The sequence below is a fragment of the Zalophus californianus genome, chromosome 3 (genome assembly GCF_009762305.2).
Source record: "Zalophus californianus isolate mZalCal1 chromosome 3, mZalCal1.pri.v2, whole genome shotgun sequence".
Lineage (NCBI taxonomy): Eukaryota > Metazoa > Chordata > Mammalia > Carnivora > Otariidae > Zalophus > Zalophus californianus.
Window position 1 is genome coordinate 185,960,791 of NC_045597.1, and position 19,922 is coordinate 185,980,712.

Consider the following 19,922-nt stretch of genomic DNA (forward strand, 5'->3'; position numbering starts at 1 on the left):
GTTGTTGGATGAAAAAGCGTGTACATTTCAAACTTAACAGCTGGACTTAGCACTTCTAACAGCCACCCTACGTGATTCTCTCCAGGTGGTTCAATGACCACATCTGGAAAGAAACTGTTGCAGGGGAAAGAACCACACAGCTAAACATCAGTTATGTCTTAGGACTTTCCCCCCTTAAGGCCAAGAAAATAGAGATTTTACACAAAAACACACTGGCCATCTTTAAAGAGGACAAAATTTATTTCATCATCTATAAATAAAAATGACTTAGATATGCGAGGGGAACACTATAAAGCACATGGTATAAATATACAATTAACCCTTTACAAGACTGCCAAAGAACTGTAAAGAATAACATCGTTTAAACAGAAAGGATTCATATATTTGCTGTAATTCCTCATAGCATTCTCTTTTATTCTATTGTCCACATAAATATTGCAAGCAGGTTTTACTGTTTTTTTTGTTTGTTTGTTTGTTTGTTTTTGTAAAATAGGAACTTCTGATTGGGTAGAAATCACCATTCCGTCAACACAGAGAGTCAACGAACACCTGTATAAACCGCAGATCTACCTTGGGTATAAGGGGAAAAAGTTCCCATTGATGATGCACAGCCAACAGCGTGAGCATCAAAACGCATTGGCTCTATAGCACCGTTCAAAAAATACTTAATTTGATGTTGTCTGAAAATGAGTCATGGAAGTCATGTAGTCAGTTTCAAAACACACATGTTTCCTTGGTCTAAGTCTCTGACTTTACAGTAAACAGAGAGAGAGAGAGAGAGAGAGAGAGAGCACTGCCGCAGGATTTAAGAGTACCTTTATCAAAATAGACATCTGGATTATTAAACAGCCGCCAAAGCTGTAATGATAACAAACAGGTTGTTGTGTTGAACCAAAAGGAGGCTGACATGAAATTTATTATCTATAACAATCTATAGGCGATTCTCGAGTCATTAGAGGTAATATTAGAGTGTGTATACTAACCAGGCTTTTGTTTTTCCTTTCCATTAGCTGCCTTTTATTATTATTGTGATTTTGGTGGCCCCTTTGATTATCTAACCCCTCCCACTAGGCATTAGAGCAGGAAATAATGGAGATGGAAGAAAATGGAGGCTTGTCCTTGTAACCCCTTGTTAACAGCTCCGAAGCATTTGGTGGAGGAGAAGACTGAAACTGTTGGCTAAAACAACGCTTGGGGTAACACTCTGTGATTCCGATCATTAGGACTATTCCTGCCTCTAATTACCAAGGATAATTAAGAATGGTCTGTGCTCACTTTAGATAAATTTGACCCAAGACGTTGGCAATGATATGAAAGGATTTGTGTGCGTGTGATGAACAAATTGTGAGTGGAAATTGAAATAGTTCTAAAATATGTGTAAACAAGTGAGGCAACCAGGAATTTCCAAACGACTCTGGGGAGGAACATTCTGCAGGCTGAAAACTGTTTGGCTTAGAAAAATAGAGATCTCAGATAAAGGAGGAGCATCATTTGATGTCATGGATTACAGTTATCTTGTGGATGAAATCAATCAGGAGACCAATTTTTAAAACTGTGTCAAGCTCCGGCAAACGAGTGGTCTATATAACAAGAGGCCCTGGAGAAGGGCTACCAGTTACCACGTACTCCAACATCAGGTGCCCAGACGTCTAGACTGAGGGCATTCCGTTCCTTATGCTTGCAACTTGATAGTCTCACGTTTTGGATCAGTAACACACTTGACAGATGATTTAACTGCCAACTTTGCACACCAACCAGCAGTTCCTTCTCTGTTTTATTTATTGGGCAGGAGAAACTCAGAAAAAAATTTTATAAACCCCAGATCATGCTCATAAATGAAGAGGCTAATGATATGAATAAAAGGGCTTAAATCATAGCCCTTGATTCAATGTTTTGTGACAAATACGACTTTTTGCTAAGGAAATCAATATTATTTATCTAGGTTTTGAATTAAGATTCAGTTTATAACTAAATAATACTAAATTAGGATTGATGACAGATGCTTTTCTTAGAGGGAGATTGAAAAACTGTACCGCCCAGCTGCAGAATTCTTCCATAAAAATATAAACTGTGTTTCTTTCATTGTACTAAACGTATTACCTTTGAAATCAGAGTCTGCATTTACTTTTTCCACTAGTAGATCAACAGCCCCCTGTAACAAGTTCCGAAGGCTAATGAGATTTTTGTGCTTGAAACCCATTTATCTATAAGCTTTCCAGAAGCATTTAGATAAATTATTTTCACCATACAAAGAGTAGATGAGTTTAAAAGATTTTATTCCTCGTCTTTGTTTCAAAAGCTGTATCTAAAACCTTAGTCCCAGTGGATGACGAGAGAGAGTGGTTTTCATAAGGGCATTTCTACCAATTATTTAACAGGCCGTCTCTGAAGGACATTGTCATCTCTGAAATGTATGGAGTCTTTCATTCCTTCCGGCATTGCTTCTCCCCAAACGGAAAGACAGTGCTGCTTTCAAATGCAGTCATGACCACGGCATTTACAAATGACAGTACAGGTTACCATACAAAGCGCTTCCCCACAATGTCACAGGCTCCTCACAGCAACCATGTGAGGTAGGCATGGGTACCCCACAGAAATCTTACAGGAAACAGAACATGACGCTAAACGTGTGCACCGTCCATGTATTTTTTTCTGGATTGTTCTATCATTTGAATACACGGCTGAATGAGTAAAAAGAGTATCCCTACCATGTAAAGTAAGCCACATATATAGAAGGAAAAATCGTATTTTTCTGTGATGTCATAGATCCAGCCTGCAAAACAAAAAGGAATACATTCAGTGTAACCTAGCTGATAAAAGTCAAGAACACAATTACTGTGAGTGTAAATATTTCTATGAGAATTTATTTACATGTCATGTCATGACCCAAATATTTCAGTTCGCCATTTTTAAGCCCAGGCTATATAAGCCAGAGTTTCTCAGTGCCTGAGAATGGCAGGCATTTATCTTCCAAGCTGCGAGGGTACCTCACAAAGTGCTTAAGGCATGGATAGAGTAGCTGGCCGACCCTTGGGAGGATGTGGCTCCCAGCCCTCAGAGTCTCTCAGGCTGACACAAAGCCAACAGTGAAAAGGGAACCTAATGATTTTCTTTTTTCACAAATATAACCACAAATCTTTTCTAAAAACCTTCATAACTCTTCTGAAGAAGTTTCTAGGGTATATCAAAAGAGGCTGAGCAGAAACCATTTGAACTTTCATTCACTGTGGAATATTTGAGAGTAAACATCTGTTCTAGAAAGAATAAAATTTCCCATGTTTTATAAAATTCACATTTACAGCTATAAAACTTTAATATTTCTATATACAAAGAACTTTAAATTGCCAAGGATATAGCCTTCAATACTGACTAAATTATTAGTTTTTAATACTATAATCTAAAACTTTCATATAGTAATCTTACTAGGCACTCTGGAAGATACTACTATATTTCATGGATTCTAAGATATCATGAATTGCATGATGCCTCATTATCCTATGTAGCAATAAGAAAGAAATATCCTTGTCAATTAAAATATGACTCATTGTTTTCCTGGGGCTTTGTAAAATGCATTCCAATTTCAGAGATGTTAAAATGTGAAAGAAAAGCCTCAGAGACTATGAAATGGATTAGACTTCAGTGATTAAATCTAAGCATCAGTCACACGTCAAGGTCCCCACGTAGCCAAACCATGTGAACTGGGAGGATTAAGCCGTCCACAGGCATTTCATTTATGGTGAAAACACAAATTTTGAACATTCCCTTTTTTTTCATATCAACAAGTACATTCATTAGCAAAGACATAAGGAAAATAGGAATGATTTAAGGACCAACCATAGTTTTTGTGACCACTTTTCAAAAAACATCTTTTTAAAAAATATCTAACTGGTAAACGAATAATGTACAAGCACGACTCAACCTTCTCCCACCAACAAATAGCTACACAAAAGTCAGCACTTTTGTCAAGCAGTACCTCTGACTTCCTGGCAATTGTCTGTCTTCTGCATTTGTGTCTCATGCATAATTAACGCACCTGGGTGAGTCAAAGGTCAACATAAAGAAAAACAAACACTTGACAGCAGGAAACATTTATATATTGTAACCACTCAAAAGCTGGAGACTCCAGATAGCCTTTAAAATTTCACCAACATTTTTGAGTTTGTTTATTGTTTGATACACACAAAAGAAGAAAGCACAGGACTCCTGAGATGTAGCTTTAGTAAAATGCTCTATCAGTTTTTCCCAATCTCCAATTTGAGACAAGAGGAACAAGGGAGATGAATCGTCTAATCCAAAAAACAAAGACTCGGCTTCAGAAATGAAACAGAAAGGTGCTGTGACACTGACATATGAACAAGAACGCACCCAACTTGGCTCAGAGTCACCACGTAACCACTGCACGCCTACCTCTTTCCCCTGCAGCCCCAAGCTTAACCATGAGCACACGCCACAAGTTTTTGGAGTTTCAAACACATTTTCTCTTGGCTCCTTGTCTGCACATATACAGGTCCTCCTTCTGCGGGGGACAGTAATAAACACCATCCCCCTTAGTACACCCTTGCAACCCCTCCCCTCCACCCCATCCCCCCTCTTGCCTCTGCAGACTTTGGAACCTGCTAAGTATATTATACATTGTTACGGTCGTTAGCTGAGTTCATTATATTTTAAAATAGTTTCTTTCCTCTAAAAGTATGTTTGTAAAAGGGTGTCTGTCCTCTCACTCCAGTCTTTAAAAGTAACTCAGGAACTCATGTGTCCATTTTTTAAAAAGTGCCCCCAACTTGACCAATTTCATAGGAAAGAATTGGGGGAAGTAATCTTAAATTTTATGTTAAATTAACCCCATAGGTTTCTCTAGTCTATCTTTCAGATTTATTTTTAAAAGACTCTGGATCCTGCCCCTTTTTCTTTTGGCGCCCGTTTTTAACATTTCTGCCAGTTTGAATTGAATCCATTCCTGCATCAGAGGCAAAGCGGGTCAGGAGAGACAGGACTTCACTCTGTGCTTTGATCCTCAGCGCACATGGATATAACTCTTCAGACAAATGATGTTTCTGACGAGCTACCCACCTCATGCATCTTTCACCACCTCTCCCTACAGATCTGATCTCGGTTCCTTGGTTCAGAGCCTGGCATCCTTGGCAACCCTGATCCAACCATCAATTCAAATCAACAGCTTCCAAATAAAATCTGATTCCCTATTAAATTGCATTCACTTTTCCTTTGAGTCTGTCAAATGAGGAATGATGTCTGTTTTTCTTATTTATTAAATAGGTATTCCCAGCTTTTGATGAAAAACCCTGCAAATTGTTGCTAGGGTGTTATATTTTAGGCAAAGAGAGGAGGTAGGTGTGGATTCTTAGTCAAATCTGGTGGCCACGTTTTGCTATATTTTACACTGGAAACGTCTAGAAAAGTTTGCACCATCATTACATCTTTATAGGAGAAGAACTGAATGCCCAACAATATTACAAATGAACTAGATCAAGAAGTTCATGTTGCTAAATGACACAGCTGCAATATCTGTTCGCTATCTGATTGTATATTCTTCTCCTAAATGGAACTGTGTGATTGTCTAACACGCTAGTAAATGGCACCAGATTTCTTAATGCCAGTAGAAGCCACTTTGAAAAATGGAAAATACATTCATTTCTGAACCCACTAAAAAAGAAAAAGGTAATGTGAACAATAATTTTCCCCGTAGCAAACCCTGCAAGTAATAATTCCTAGACCACCTCGAATTTCTAGCAAGAATGTAATGTGGTAATTCGGTCACTCGTACTGCCCGTCACTTCCGAACTATGAGGCGTAAAAGGCCGGGCCTGTATCTCATTGCAATGTTGGCTCTTTGGCCTGGAAAGTCAATGAATTAAATGCAACGCAGTTAGCCAATAGTGCCGTTCAGCGTTCTTCTGGTGCATGACTTCAGTGCAAGGAGAAGAAACAAACAAACAGAAGGAGAGTCCCCTGAGGTTGCTGGCCTAGAGACGCACAGCACAACATTGATTTTCTAGTCCCCGTGACACCCATTCATAGACGGTTCCTAACTGTTAATACAACGGCATCTACCATCCACGGTGGATGACATTCAGCTCTAGACCCGCTTCGAGGGAGGAAGCTTGAAGCAGGCAGGGGTAACCCCTGATGACTGAGGGCCAGGGATAACTCCCTGCTTCTCGTTCTAATTCCCTTCTCTTCCACTCCAAAACGTGCACTGGAATGCTATCCTGTGAGAAGGATGTGACATGTGAATGAGATAGAGAAGCCATGCTGGCCAACTTTGGTGCCTAACGAACATTGATCGTGAATTGCTTAAGCCGCACCTCACAGCTGTGTTATGATGCTGCTACCGAAATCTGGTAGATCAGTGTAAAAATAACCCCAGGCGGACCATTAGAAGGAGAAAGTACGCCTGGATCACAGAAAGAACCAACAAGGACAGATTCCATTCCCACAGACGATACCTTCAACAAGAACCTTCAACAAGAGAGTGGATGAGCCACTGATAATGTCCGCATCCTCGTAATGGATGTTTCAGTTTAACATCTCTGGAAGGTACCATTGGTTGCCTGACCCAACCCCCAATCTCCATTCTTTTCTCTTTTCCTTCATCTAGTACAGGGGCTAGGAAGCAAAATACAGTTCCCCCTGAAGCTTGAACTAGCTGTGTGACACTGTTCTGGCCAATCAGATGAAAATGGAAGTCGGCTGAAACTGAGCCTTTCTTCCCATTTTCCTTCTTGGTATAAATGAGGATGTAGGGCTGGAGCAGCAGCAGCCATTGTGTGGCCATGAGGCAACTAGCCTGAGGGAAAGGCCAGGAGGATCTTGAAGACACTGTCCCAATACCATCTGGTATCTCTGAATTACAGATTTTGGACTATGTGACACTATTAAATCTCTGCTTAAGCTACCATTGGTGGGGTGTTCTCCTACAGCCAAATGGATCCCTGAGAGAGAATTCTACACGAGACTACTGAGTTCCAACTTTACAGCTGCCAATATAGTTTGCTGCACTGCGATAGTTATTCACTGTCACCTAGAAATGCTGTGCCTGCCTCTCTGTGCACAGGCAGAGAATAGGAGCAGCTTGGCCCAGGAGGGGCCCCATAGGTGACCACTGGGTTTCCTAAAGTGAGTCTTAGTTCTTAATCCTTTAGTCAGCCAACTGCCAGTGTTGTCAGCTGTATAGGCAAAAAACCATGATGTCTTGAACTTCAAATTCTGTGGGGGACTTCAAAGTAAATGTGTTGAAACAAGCCTTCTGTCAGTGGGGTCTTAGGATGGGAGATGATGCTATGATCCCTAGAGAGACCAGGAAGAAAGGGGCGGGGAGGGCTTTGTCCTGCACCCATGGGGTTGCCTAGAGGAGGTATTCCTGCAGAGGATATGAGAGTAAAGGGCCAGGAGGAGCCAGACGAGCAGGGAGTGCGGGCATCTGAACAGATGAGGCTCTGCCGGGTCAGCTTACAACACTGCACAAAACCTGCGTCAGCTGTGACAACAGCCACTGGTCCTGGCCCGGTAGCCCGAATGGCCACCTCGGGACAGCACCTTTGTGTTGATGTTTGGCCCCAGCCCTGGCCACACTATGTGGACTCCTGCCTCCAGTCTTTGGACAGAGGGGGGACCTTGTCACCTTCGCCCAGCACCTGGCCTCTTGGAGATTAAGTCTACCTGCCGATCCTGATGTGTTCTTCCACAAACACCAGGTTCAGAAAGGTTCTGGCTTCCACAGGACGCCTCGGTGCCTGGGATTTCTGGTATGTCCATTGCAAGAAGCAAGTTCTCCACTGAACCGAGGTGAACACTTGTGAGAGAGCTTGCCTGGGATGTTGTCACCTGGTGGGCTCTGGGCCTCTGGTGTGCCGAACGCCCCAACCCTCCCCAGCTGCTCACATCCTAATCCCCAGAACCTGTGAATGTTATGTTACGTGGCAAAGGAGACTCTGCAGGTGTGATTGAGTTAAGGACCTTGCGATGGGGGGTTATCATGGATTGTCCCGCAGACTGAATGTAACCCAGATATCTTTATCAGTGAAAGAAGAAGGTGGGAGTGTCAGAATCAGAGAGGTCTGTGACCACTGCTGTGTCACTGGCTTAGGAGATGCCAGAAGGGGCTAGGAACCACAGAGGCAGGCAGTCTCTAGAAGCTGTAAAAGGCAAATTAATAAACAAACAAACAAACAAATAAAATAAAAAATAATAAATAATAAATAAAAATAATAAATAAATAAATAAATAAATAAATAAATAAGGGATTCCTTCATAGAGCCTCCAGAAAGAACGCAGTTCTGCTGACACCTCGCTTTTAGCCTTTTGTGATCCAATTTAGCCTCCTGACCTCTAGAACTATAAGATTATAAATCTGTATTGTTTTAAGCCACTGCATTTGTGGCAATTACTATAGCAGGGACAAGACATTGCTATGGGGCTAGATCCAGCTCATAGATGTGTTGTGTGGGACCTACACACAGTGTTTTAAAGGTCTGGAAATGTCACGGTTATCAGGGTGAGCAATTCATTATGTACATAATTGTTGAACCACTGTGTTGTACACCTGAAACTAATGTAATGTATGTCAACTATAGTCAATTAAAATTAAATTAAATTAAAAAAAATCTGGAAATGTCCCCGAAGAGCCCAGAGTTCCTGGGTTTTTCGTGGGGGGAAAAAAAAACCCTAATAATAGAAGATCTGGTAAAAATTTTCCATGTTTCTTGGTGACAGAAATCAGTTGGAGGTGGGTAGAAGCTGCCTCCTCCCGATGGGGTAGGGGTTCTGCACTATTCCATTACCCACTTTGCTAACTTCGCCAACTTACCTTGCAGATAGAGATGCAAGGTTCACCTACATTCTGCTTGAAAGAATGACCATTACGTTGCTAACATTTACAAATGAGAGGTTGGGGGGAACAGAATGGGAAGAAAAGGAGCATGTACACGAATGGGAACTTGTTTCTTATTTATCTTGGACTTCAAAATATAAATGAGAACACTACCTCACTCTCCATATGTACTCTAAGCTCTTAAAACCTTGTATGGTTTACCTGCAAAAGGTGGTCCCAGCAGCGCGGAGATGCCATTGGCACAGATGATGATCCCGTAGGCGTTGGCCAGGTGCTCAATCCCCACCAAGTCTTCGGTCACTACGGGCATGAGGGAGAAATAACCGCTAGAAAAGCCTATCAGTGCGCAGATGACCGCCAGGCCAGCATAGGTGTGCATCAGTGGGAGAATAAAAATACTGAGGACAAGGGTGAAGTTGGCCATCAGGAAGACATTCCAAACGCTGATGCAAGGTAAGTCGGCCACAATGCCCAGGATCACTTTTGCAAAGATATGCACTATTGCTATAATCGAAGTCAGAGGGAAAACATCGTTTTGCTCCGATAAATTATACAAATTGACGATTTCCGGGAGGTGGATGAAAGGGATGACAAAGCTGCTGTATGCAAACAGAGCCCAGAAAATAAAGGCGACAAACATTCGATTGGTAAAGAGCGAGGCTGTGCCAAAGTAGCCCGAGTACCAGTCCCGGAAGCCCCTCCTGACTCTCACGGTCAGCTGGCTGGCGGTCTTCAGAACCCGGAGGGCGCACAGGTTCTGTGTGTGCTCGGCCTTCTCCGGGCCCGCCTGGGCGGGGAGGTCACCCACCGGCTCCTCCTCGTTCCCGGGCCCCGCACCCTTCTCTTCTGCTCCGCCCGGCGGCCCACTTGACTTCGAGCCAGGGGAGGGACCCAGCACGACCTGCGGATCTTTCTCTCCCGCGTCGTTCCGGTCCTTCCCAGGAGAGAGGGGCCTCATGAGCGCCCCGCAGACACACAGGTTTAAGGACACGGCGCCTTGGATGAACATCGCATTCCGCCATCCGTACTCCGCGCACAGGTACTTGAGCAACACGGTCATGAGGAAGGTGCCGAACCCCGTCCCAGTGGTGCTGAGGCCCTGGGCAAGGGCGCGTCTCTTCTGGAAGTACCTCCCCACCATGACCACGGCCGGCAGGTAGGCCATGCCGCTTCCAAAGCCTGCGCGAGTTGGATGGGAAGAAAAAGCCCACGGCACAACATAAATGGCCATATCCAGAATTTGCAGCACGTAAAGGTCATCGGCATTTCATTATATTCGTTTCTATGGTTTTTTAAATTTTTATTGTTGTTGTTTTTAACACAAAGAAATAACGTTTGTGAAAAAGCAGCTCGGTGGGTAAGCACCGTCAGGGTTATCCACGGAAGCTTCCAGCCCATCATTTCCCTCCAGCACCGGCTACCGCCAATAATAAAATAAGCCAGTATCCTTACATCATAATATCAGAATGAATGAATGGATGAGAAGGTAGATGAATGGAAGAATGAATGGATGTTGGGGCCCTGCTGTCAGTGCTAATTGCATCGAGTGCCCAGGAAAGTTATTTTTCTACCAGCGGATGGAGAGCAATTCCAGGCAATTTGCAGAAGCCTCAGGAACAAGTCCATTTGTTCACAAATTAATAGGAAGAATAAAAGAAAGGTACCCATAAATATACCCAGCGACTGGATGTCAAAACCACCTAATACTAATTTGTAGCTCTGATTTTCACTTGTATTTTTCTTAGAAAATTGGAACAGTTTGTGATTTCCATCGACAAAATTAAAATGCTGGTGGGGTAGACGGTGTGCGTTGCGGGCAGGGGGCATAACTGAACTCTCTGTACTTGTTCTCAATTTTGCTGTGAACCTAAAACTGCTCTAAAAAACAGGAAACCTATTTTTTAAAAAAGACATGAAATAAAATAAAATAAAAAGCTGCCCAAGAGGTTGTGGGTTGCATTCTCAACTTCTAGGTACAGACAGAGGGAAACCATAAGACCCACTTTAATGATCATGGGGCCCCATATGGTTCTAATACTTAAGACTTCCTGACATTAGGACGGCAGCATGATAGTACAAAAGAGACTTTGACCAATGGTGTTTCCCAGAGCCGAGGCCTCCTTATTTCAGCATCATTGAATAGTTTCAGAAATACTTGATTTTGAAAGGAGACCGGAGTAATCATACATACAATTATAATACTAATTACCATTAATCGAGTACCACTGATGGGCCAGTTGCTTTATAGGCTTTATGTGATTGGGTTTTTCACAGTAACCCGGAAGTTAGCTGTGGCTCTACCTTTTTTTTTTTTAAGTTTTATTTATTTAAATAATCTCTACACCCGACATGGGGCTTGAACTGACAACTCGGGAGATCAAGAGTCGCACGCTCTTCGGACTGAGACAGCCAGGCATCCCTCTGCCTTTTCTCTGAACCTCGTGAAGAGTTAAGTAACTTTCCCAAGACCCTGTTGCAGGACTGGAGAATCCGGGGTGGAACTCAGACCCAACTGCACAGCCTGGGCCTTTTCCACTGCCCACTGCCTCTCACCCTAAACCGCTCATCCCCCTGGCTGCTGGCAGGTAGGATTTTGAAGAAGGATTTTGCTTCAGCCCGGGCTTCTAAAAGAAGCCTCCAGAAGCAACCCGCCTCCTTTATTTACCTGAGAGCAGTGATATTTACAGCAACTGTCAGAAGTCAATGATCCTCAACCAGTCTTCAGGTGGATGCCCTTGTTTTAAGAACAATTAAGCTGGCTTCTAAGTGATTCCCAGCAGAAGTGGGGGCAGGTCCCCAAGCCCCTTTGCAAGCCTCACTGAGGGTAATAATTATTTGCATTAGGGAGAAATGAGCATGAAGAAAACAGCTACCCTTAATTTTGAACTAAACTCTGGCTTAATCTTTATGACGTTTAAGTCCACAAAAAAACAGAATTTCTCATTTCCTAATATTCAAAGAGGCAGAGAAAAATATTTAATAGCCCATAAACACACTCCCTCCTCCCTCTAACTGTAAAGCAGATCTCCTGTACATCATTTCAAGTGCAAATATTTTAGTATAAATCTCTAATAGAAGAATTCTTTAAACAGCATAATGATGATTATATCTTAACTGATAAAATAAACAATTCCTTGATATCATGAAATATCCAGAAGGTGTTCACATTTCTAATTGTCTCATAAATGACTATATTTTTTAAAAACTGTCTCTTTAATCAGGCTCCAAATAAGGCCCACACAGTGCTACTTGTGGATATGAATCTTAAGCTTCTTTAAATTTGTTTTTTTTCCTTGAAATTTCTCTTTTTTTCTTGAAATTTATTTGTTGAGGAAACTGGGTCATTCGTCCTGTGAAATTTGTCATTGTCTGGATTTTGCTGAGAGCACAAGTTTATTTTTTGATTTGTGACTCACAATAACCAACATCCTAAATTTAATGTAGTTATAGATTTCTAAACAACAGCAGAATAAAATGATTAGTAGGAACAGAACCGAGGTACCTAAGCCTAAGAGCAGCACTAATTCTAACTTAGTGTGAATAATAAACAATCCCATGTGTGAGGAAAAAAGAAAGCCATGCCCAATGGTACAAGTATCTATTTCCCTGTTACACTTAGCCATGCCCTTAACAGCATCCCCTCCTTCCTCACATGGCTTTGCTGTCTGTTATAGGCACAATTACTCCACGAGCTTGTAGGACAGGCCTTGGGGATATGTGGTTCGAGCCCAGTGGTCAGTCAAGGCCCTGCTAATGTCCAGCCCTGGGCAGGGCCCTGGAATAATTCTTCACCACATGCCGGTTCAGATGAGGGTTTACAACCCTCCCAACCAGGTGGAGGAAAGAGGCCCCAGATGGGTAGAGGAAATCCGGTGATCCTGGGTCAGTGTGGGTGGGGGAAAAGGTGTCGTCAGGAGACAGGCTTAAGAAAATGCAGCTCTGGTAAGGCTGAAGAAATTTGGTCCAGACTCCCCTGGCTAAGTAAGTTTGCTCAAACAGACATTATTTTTCTGCCTCGTAGGAGGATACTCCTACACAGTTTTAATTGTCTAGGTGTTTAAAAAAAAAAGAGAGAGAGACAGATACAAATAAATCTGTCTCAAATGCTTTTTGGAAGGAAGAAGAATATCAATAAAGTTTTTTTCCAAATGTACATTGTACAGTGAAATGTATCTCTCAAGTGCTTGCTTTTTAGATTTTCCCATCTTTCTTTTCTGTTAAATAAGGGCTAGATTGCAATCAGCTTCCACATGCCTCCGTGATGACAGCCCAGGATTTTGCCTCTATAAGCTAACTGACTTAGCTGGATTTTCCAGTTACATATAGTTGGATATATGTTTGTGGGGGATGTGATACATTTATTTTCCAAGACTTTCTTTGGGTTTTTCCTGTATAAAAAGTGGGAGCAATAAAGTGTCTCAAGACACACTTCCCTTCAGCAGCACCCTGATCTTCCTCCTACTTTCTTGGGTCCAGAAATATTTGTTAAATAAGTGAATGAATATGGAAATAATAAAATGGGGCGCCTGGGTGGCCCAGTCAGTTAAGCATCTGCCTTCAGCTCAGGTTATGATCCCAGAGTTCTGGGATCTAGGCCCGCATCGGGCTCCCTGCTCAGCGGGGAGTCGGCTTCTCCCTCTCCCTCTGCCCCTCCCCCCTGCTTGTGCTCTCTTTCTCTCTCTCTGACAAATAAATAAATAAAATCTTTTTAAAAAAATATGGGAACAATATTAATGGCAGGTCAATAAGCAATTAACTGCAAGAAATAAAGCTCATGTAAACAAAGAATCTAATCACAGAGATCTCTAAATGACGAGAATTAATCTCAAGTCCCAGTTTGTAGGATCAAGTCAGTCTGTATAATCAACCACCACCACATCCAGTTCACAGGTGTGCCACATGTCTGCCTGGGGACCCCAGTGTGGCTCCCTAGGCTTAGTGGGAGTATTTCCTCACCTATAATATAAAAACCCCAGTGCTGGCTCTCTTCATTGGAGTGTTTGGGGGAAAGCTTCTAAAATACTCAGGGGAAACATCTTAAGTTATTCTTGAAGAACTGTTACCAAGTCCTTCAGATCAATGGTTTTCAAACTATGCTTCAAAGGACATAGAAGTGCTTTATGTGTAGATGTGGATCGATGTAAATTACAGAGAACCAACTTGCCAACTTTTTGGAGAGTAGGTGTTTGTGTTCACAGTCTCCTGCTATCATAAAGCATGCACTTAAGCTCATAATAAGAATGTTACATTAATATAACAATTATATATTAGCTAACACGAAGGACTCTATTTTGTGATAAGCATCATGCTAAGTGCTTTATACAGATGATCTCCTAATCATTTCAACAACCCTCTAAACCAAGCATTCTTCATGACCCCATTTTGCAGATAGGGAAACTGAGGCATAAGTAGGTTAAGTAACTTGCCCAAAGTCACACAGATAATAAGTGAAAAAAAAAAAAGGCAAGATTTCCAAATTCTTTTACTTCTTATATCAACACTTCTGTCAATGTGTCATTTATTAGGATGGTAGCTCTGTACTCAAAAAGAAAGTCAGGCTGGATCTGGTTTACTGCAATACAATTGTACAAGTAAGAAACTACTTATCTGTGTGAATTCTGCTTCCTGTTGATAAAGGAAATTATAGCTGGGAATGTATTTTGCAGACTGGATATGTAAACCATGCTGCCTGGTAGCCAATTTTTACTTACTCGCTGGGGGAGTGACATTCTCTGCTCTAGATTTGCTTCTTAAGAGTCTCTCTCTCTCTATATATATGTGTGTGTGTGTGTGTGTGTGTGTGTGTGTGTGTGTGTGTGTGTGTGTGTGTGTGTGTGTGTGTGTGTGGATTTTGCTGCTATTACATTCATTTGAATAGGGCTGAAGGAGAAAATTATTATTCTATGATTCATGCTCCATTCTGCAGTTATTAAATGAGAGAATGTTCTTAGTTTTCTTAATATTCAATCTATTCACCTATGTCTGTATTATTACTTTCCTTTTCCTGTTCTTCATAAGAGAGAAGACTAGCACTTGGAACCAATCATAAAAAATTTAATTAAATTCTAATAGGAAGGCCAAGTACACTTGTTTGTTTTTCCACACTTAAGGCATATATAATATCTTATATTAAAAAGTATTTCCTGGAGTATATGGTGGTGTGGGGTGGAGGAAAAGAAGGACAAACTATGGGGCGCCTGGGTGGCTCCATGGGTTAAGCGTCTGCCTTTAGCTCAGGTCATGATCCCAGGTTCCTGGGATCAGGGCCCGCAGCACTGGGCTCCATGTTCAGCAGGGAGTCTGCTTCTCCCTCTCCCTCTGCACCTCCCTCCCCAAGCCCCCCGCGGCTCGTGCTCTCTCGCACGCTCTCTCAAAAAGAAAATCTTTTAAAAAAAGGACAAAATATTTTAATGGGTTTCTTTTCTCCACAATTACTCATTGTCAAAATGCCCAACAAATACATTTAAAATTAAGATTAAAAAAATCAATATGCTTACCAGCTGTCACTCCAAAGGTAATAAAGAGATAATGCACGTTTGCGGCATAGGCGCTCAGTACCCAGCCGAGCGAGTTCACCAGCCCTCCGATTATTGCGGTTCGGCGACACCCACAGGTGTTAATAAACAAGCCGATGAAAGGTCCTGTCACGGGACATTGAAAAGGGAATTGACTGATGGTGTTTTATTTTCATGCTTTCTTCGCAAATCCTCACATGAAGACAAAGAATAAAACGTTACTAGGGCTATTAAATAAAATGAACCCAAACCCCCATTGCTTTATATGCAAAAAGCTTTTAGCATGCAAAAATGGGTTTCAGTAATTTCACTGGAGAGCACAAAGTTCTAGGTTTTCAAGAAAAGCAGACCTGAAATAAATAGACAAATGAGTTAGTTCGTTCTCTTGTCTACAACACAGGTAGGTCCTGTTTAAACTAGTGGTCTACGGGCTTACTCAGCCTGTGGATGCATTTTGTTTATCCAGAACATAGTTTAAAAGATGTTTTGGGGGGCCAGGGTGGCGCAGTTGGTTGGGTGTCTGCCTTCAGCTCAGGTCATGATCCCGGGGTCTTGGGATGGAGCCCTGTTCAGCAGGGAGCCTGCTTCCCCCTCTCCCTCTGCCTGCCACTCCCCACCATTCCTGCTCTCTCTCCCTCTTTCTGAAATAAATAAATAAAATCTTTAAAAGATGTTTTGAATCAGTTGCCAGCTTTTAAAAATTAAGAGCATTCACAAGAAATCCAATGGCAACACAGAATCCAGCAGCTTCCCACACAGCCACGATGGGCTGGAGCTGTGCTGCGGCTCATTTACATTACTTGTTATTTGAGTTTTTGACTCCAGACCTAAGGGGAGTAAAGAAGGGGGTTCTCAGGACTGCCATGCTTCCAAAGAACTGATAGCTTATTTTCATGAGGACACCTGCATGCAAACCGTGTTGAAAAGAACTTCTCATCACTTCTTATGTACTTCAGCCCCTGCCAACTCTCAGTCCCAAGCCGGCCCCACCAGGCTATGCATTTTATTGACACTGTGGAGATTCAGGAATACGCTCTGGTCTGCAGCGGGTGCCATGCTCACAGCAACATAGTATCATATGACATACATCCTGGCTACTTAACTTTCCTACGACGCTCTGGTTTTTGTCAAACCTCTTTGTTTTCTTCCTGATTATTTATTTATTTATTTATTCTTGCATGCATTCATTCATTCATTCTTTATTTTTTTAGTAGGCTCCATGTCCAGCATGGAGCCCAATGCGGGGACCACCCTGAGATTAAGACCTGAGCTGAGATCAAGAGCAGGATGCTGAACCAGCTGAGCCACCCAGGCGCCCCGCGGTAACTTCTGATGTCAGAGAAGCTTAATGCTTGCCTTGTGATTCCTGATTTCCTGTGCAAAAAGCAATCTGTATTTAGCAGTACAGTAGGAGGCTGTCGTCAATATTCAGTAAGATGGCACATTTTAAAAATCATCTTATTTTTGATCATTGTTACTTTTCATAGTTATGAAACCCTATATTCTGGTGAGACTATTTCAGGTTAAAAATCTGTTAAACTCTAAGGAGCTTCCCCTTTTAGTTCAAACTGAAATTAAAATTTCCTTTAAAGTTCTAACTATATTCATGTACATATTTGGATGTACAGTTTGCTAATGAACTTTCTTCCTTGTCTAATGAATTTGAGCAGGCCTAATCCTAAAAGTTATGAAGTTAATGATTTATTAATTTAACCCTGGTGCATTACAGAAAAGAACTCAGCAGATAAACCTCTTAGAATAGACAATATAGTAAATATATTTTACATAAATATACTGTTATATATTATAAAATAAGCACATGATATAAATAATACACAAACCAAACACATTGATATAAACATCTGAGGGAATTATTGGGGGCAACTGAAATTCTGAAACCGTAAGTTGAAGATGTGTCTTTGATTTCTTCACAAATATTTATTTATTTTTCTTTTATTTATTTATTTTAAAGATTTTATGTATTTATTTGTCAGAGAGAAAGAGAGAGAGAGAGAGAGCATAAGCGGGGGGAGTGGGAGAGGGAGAAGCAGACTCCCCGCCGAGCAGGGAGCCTGATGCGGGGCTCGATCCCAGGACCCTGAGATCATGACGTGAGCTGAAGGCAGACACTTAACTGACTGAGTCACCTAGGTGTCCCACAAATATTTTTTTAAAAAGATTGATTTATTTATTTGATATAGAGAGAGGGCATGTGTGTGAGTGCGGGGAGGGGCAGAGAGAGAGAGAGAGACTCTCAAGCAGACTCCCTGCTGAGCCTGGAGCCTGAGGCTGGGCTCAATCCCAGGACCCTGAGATCATGACCTGAGCCCAAATCAAGAGTCAGATACTTGGGCACCTGGGTGGCTCAGTTGGTTAAGCGACTGCCTTCGGCTCAGGTCATGATCCTGGAGTCCCGGGATCGAGTCCCACATCGGGCTCCCTGCTCAGCGGGGAGTCTGCTTCTCCCTCTGATCCTCCCCCCTCTCATGCTCTCTCTCTCTCTCTCTCTCTCTCAAATAAATAAATAAAATCTTAAAAAAAAAAAGAGTCAGATACTTAACCAACTGAGCCACCCGGGCACCCCGCAAAGATTTTTATTTTCCTAAACCCATAGTCACTTCACTAATCGAATCTCGGATGAGTGGATAAAAAAAGAGTAAAAGGCACGACTCATCGGTCCGCTGTTAATTGGCCCTTTAAGCTATGACAGGTCACCAGATCGCAGTTCAGGAGCATGATCATGTTTTCCATGTAACAAAAAGGGCCCAGAAGCAAGTGTTTCTGTGATACTGTGTATTTCGGAAACACCGCATTCAGGAAACATTTGGGGAGAAAGGAGGGAGGTGGATTTCCCACGAAGAAGCAGATATTCCTGTCTGGAGGGACGCTGTATATCAAAGAGAAAGGATGAATTGCTTTACTGATAGGAAGGTAAGTTGATAACAGTGTCTGGCTTTTCAGTTCATCATCTCTCACGTGGTAGAGCTGCCATCCTTTACGACTCGCAGGTGGGCAAAGCCAGCCCGGGAAATGCTGTGACCCCTCCATGGCCACAAAACACGGATAGGTCAAAATAAAGAAGTCGGACCCAAGCGTTCTGATTCCGCTCCATTTTCTCATCATTGCTGATGTTCAGCTGGCATCTCTGAGACCAAGTTCGCGTTTCGCCAAAATGAAACGAACTCCCCACATGGTCTAAGGACAAGGGGTGAAGGAGGTGAAGGAGGGACAGTTGTCTGGCGATATGATTCCCACTTTTGTGGAGGAATTCAGTGTTCTGGGATGAGACGCACACTTTCTCCTCTGCAGAAGGGATCTGACTCTGGCCCATTTCCCACATAATAAAGGAGTAATAATTTCTTGCCGGTTGCCGCATCTCATTGGTTCACAAAAGCTCAGGTGAGGAGAGAAACTATCTGAGGCGACCTTGGCACACAGTCAAGGATGAAAGAAGGTTCGTTGAACTCCTGGCCTCCTGGGCTAACCCTTCACTGCAATAAGGAGTTCAGAGCCTCTAAATCAATGACTCACTGCCTTGGCTGAGCACTGGAGTCACTTAGGAGCTTAAAAAAAAAAAAAAAATCCTGATGCTCGGATCTCATCCCAAGAGATTTTGATTTGATGGTCTAGGTGCAGCATGAGCAACAGGGTTTTTAAAAGCTCCCCAGGTGGATCTGATGTGTACCCAGGATTGTCAACCACTGTTCTAACTCTACTTAGCAAGACAGTGACCTTTTGCAGCCCGCAGATTCCCCTAACGTAGCTTCCACCAAGAATTTTTCCGAGGGCCGTCACCAAGGCTGCCGTAAATACGACTGAGGCGATTACGTTTTGTTAAAAATTGGGACCTTTGACAGGTAACTGGCAAAGTCCATGCTAGCAAAGAATGAAATTATTGAGTTTCCTACATGCAAGCCACTGCCCAAGAGAGGGATGGCTTTCCACTCTGTAACGTAATTCACGGATTTTTTTTTTTAATTTAAAAGAGAAAACCCAAATAGACTCACAATGATTGGAAAATGAGAACAATTTCTATTTATTCACTTCACACATATTTTCAGTTCTCATCTGAGGTAGTGGCAGGCAGTATGGTACAGTAGACACAATTTTGAGTCCAGTGGACCAGCTTTGAAGCCTCTCTCATGCTTATTGGCTGTTCAACCTCCAACAAGTTACTTAAACTCTGTGAGCATTGCATCCTCTTCCTCAGACAGACAGAGTTCTCCCTGGTGCTAGTGTTGTTGCAGGATCTAAATGAGACTGTGTACATAACATGGCATATAGTAAGTGGCAAATAAAGGAGAGCTGTTCTTGCAGCCTTCTGGCTTGGAAAACACCCAACAGACCTGCAGCCGCCCTGTATCAGGCAGCTTAAGATAATGAACAGCAATTTAGGGTCACGATAAGATAAAAGACCTTTTATTTATATAACTATGAGCCTTGCTGTGTTATGATTCCCAAGACACAAGATATTTAACTAGCAGGTGCCTTTCCTGTTGAAAGGTTAGTCTACAAGCTGAAATGACACTGTCTGGGATTCATGGACTCTGAAACAGAAT

The 19,922-nt window shown here is 42.3% G+C and overlaps 1 protein-coding gene across 1 annotated transcript in view; it reads right to left on the reverse strand.

Annotated features, from left to right (window-relative positions):
* Nucleotides 1-239: 239 nt before the first annotated feature.
* SLC16A14 (solute carrier family 16 member 14) overlaps nucleotides 240-19,922 on the reverse strand; it is a 28,838-nt gene continuing 9,155 nt past the window's right edge. The window contains exons 3-5 of the mRNA XM_027589312.1: nucleotides 15,346-15,489; nucleotides 9,050-10,027; nucleotides 240-2,773 (exon numbers count right to left, since the gene is read on the reverse strand). Coding sequence (XP_027445113.1) covers nucleotides 2,622-2,773; nucleotides 9,050-10,027; nucleotides 15,346-15,489 — 1,274 coding nt within the window. The 3' untranslated portion in view covers nucleotides 240-2,621. The remainder of the gene's footprint in view (nucleotides 2,774-9,049; nucleotides 10,028-15,345; nucleotides 15,490-19,922) is intronic.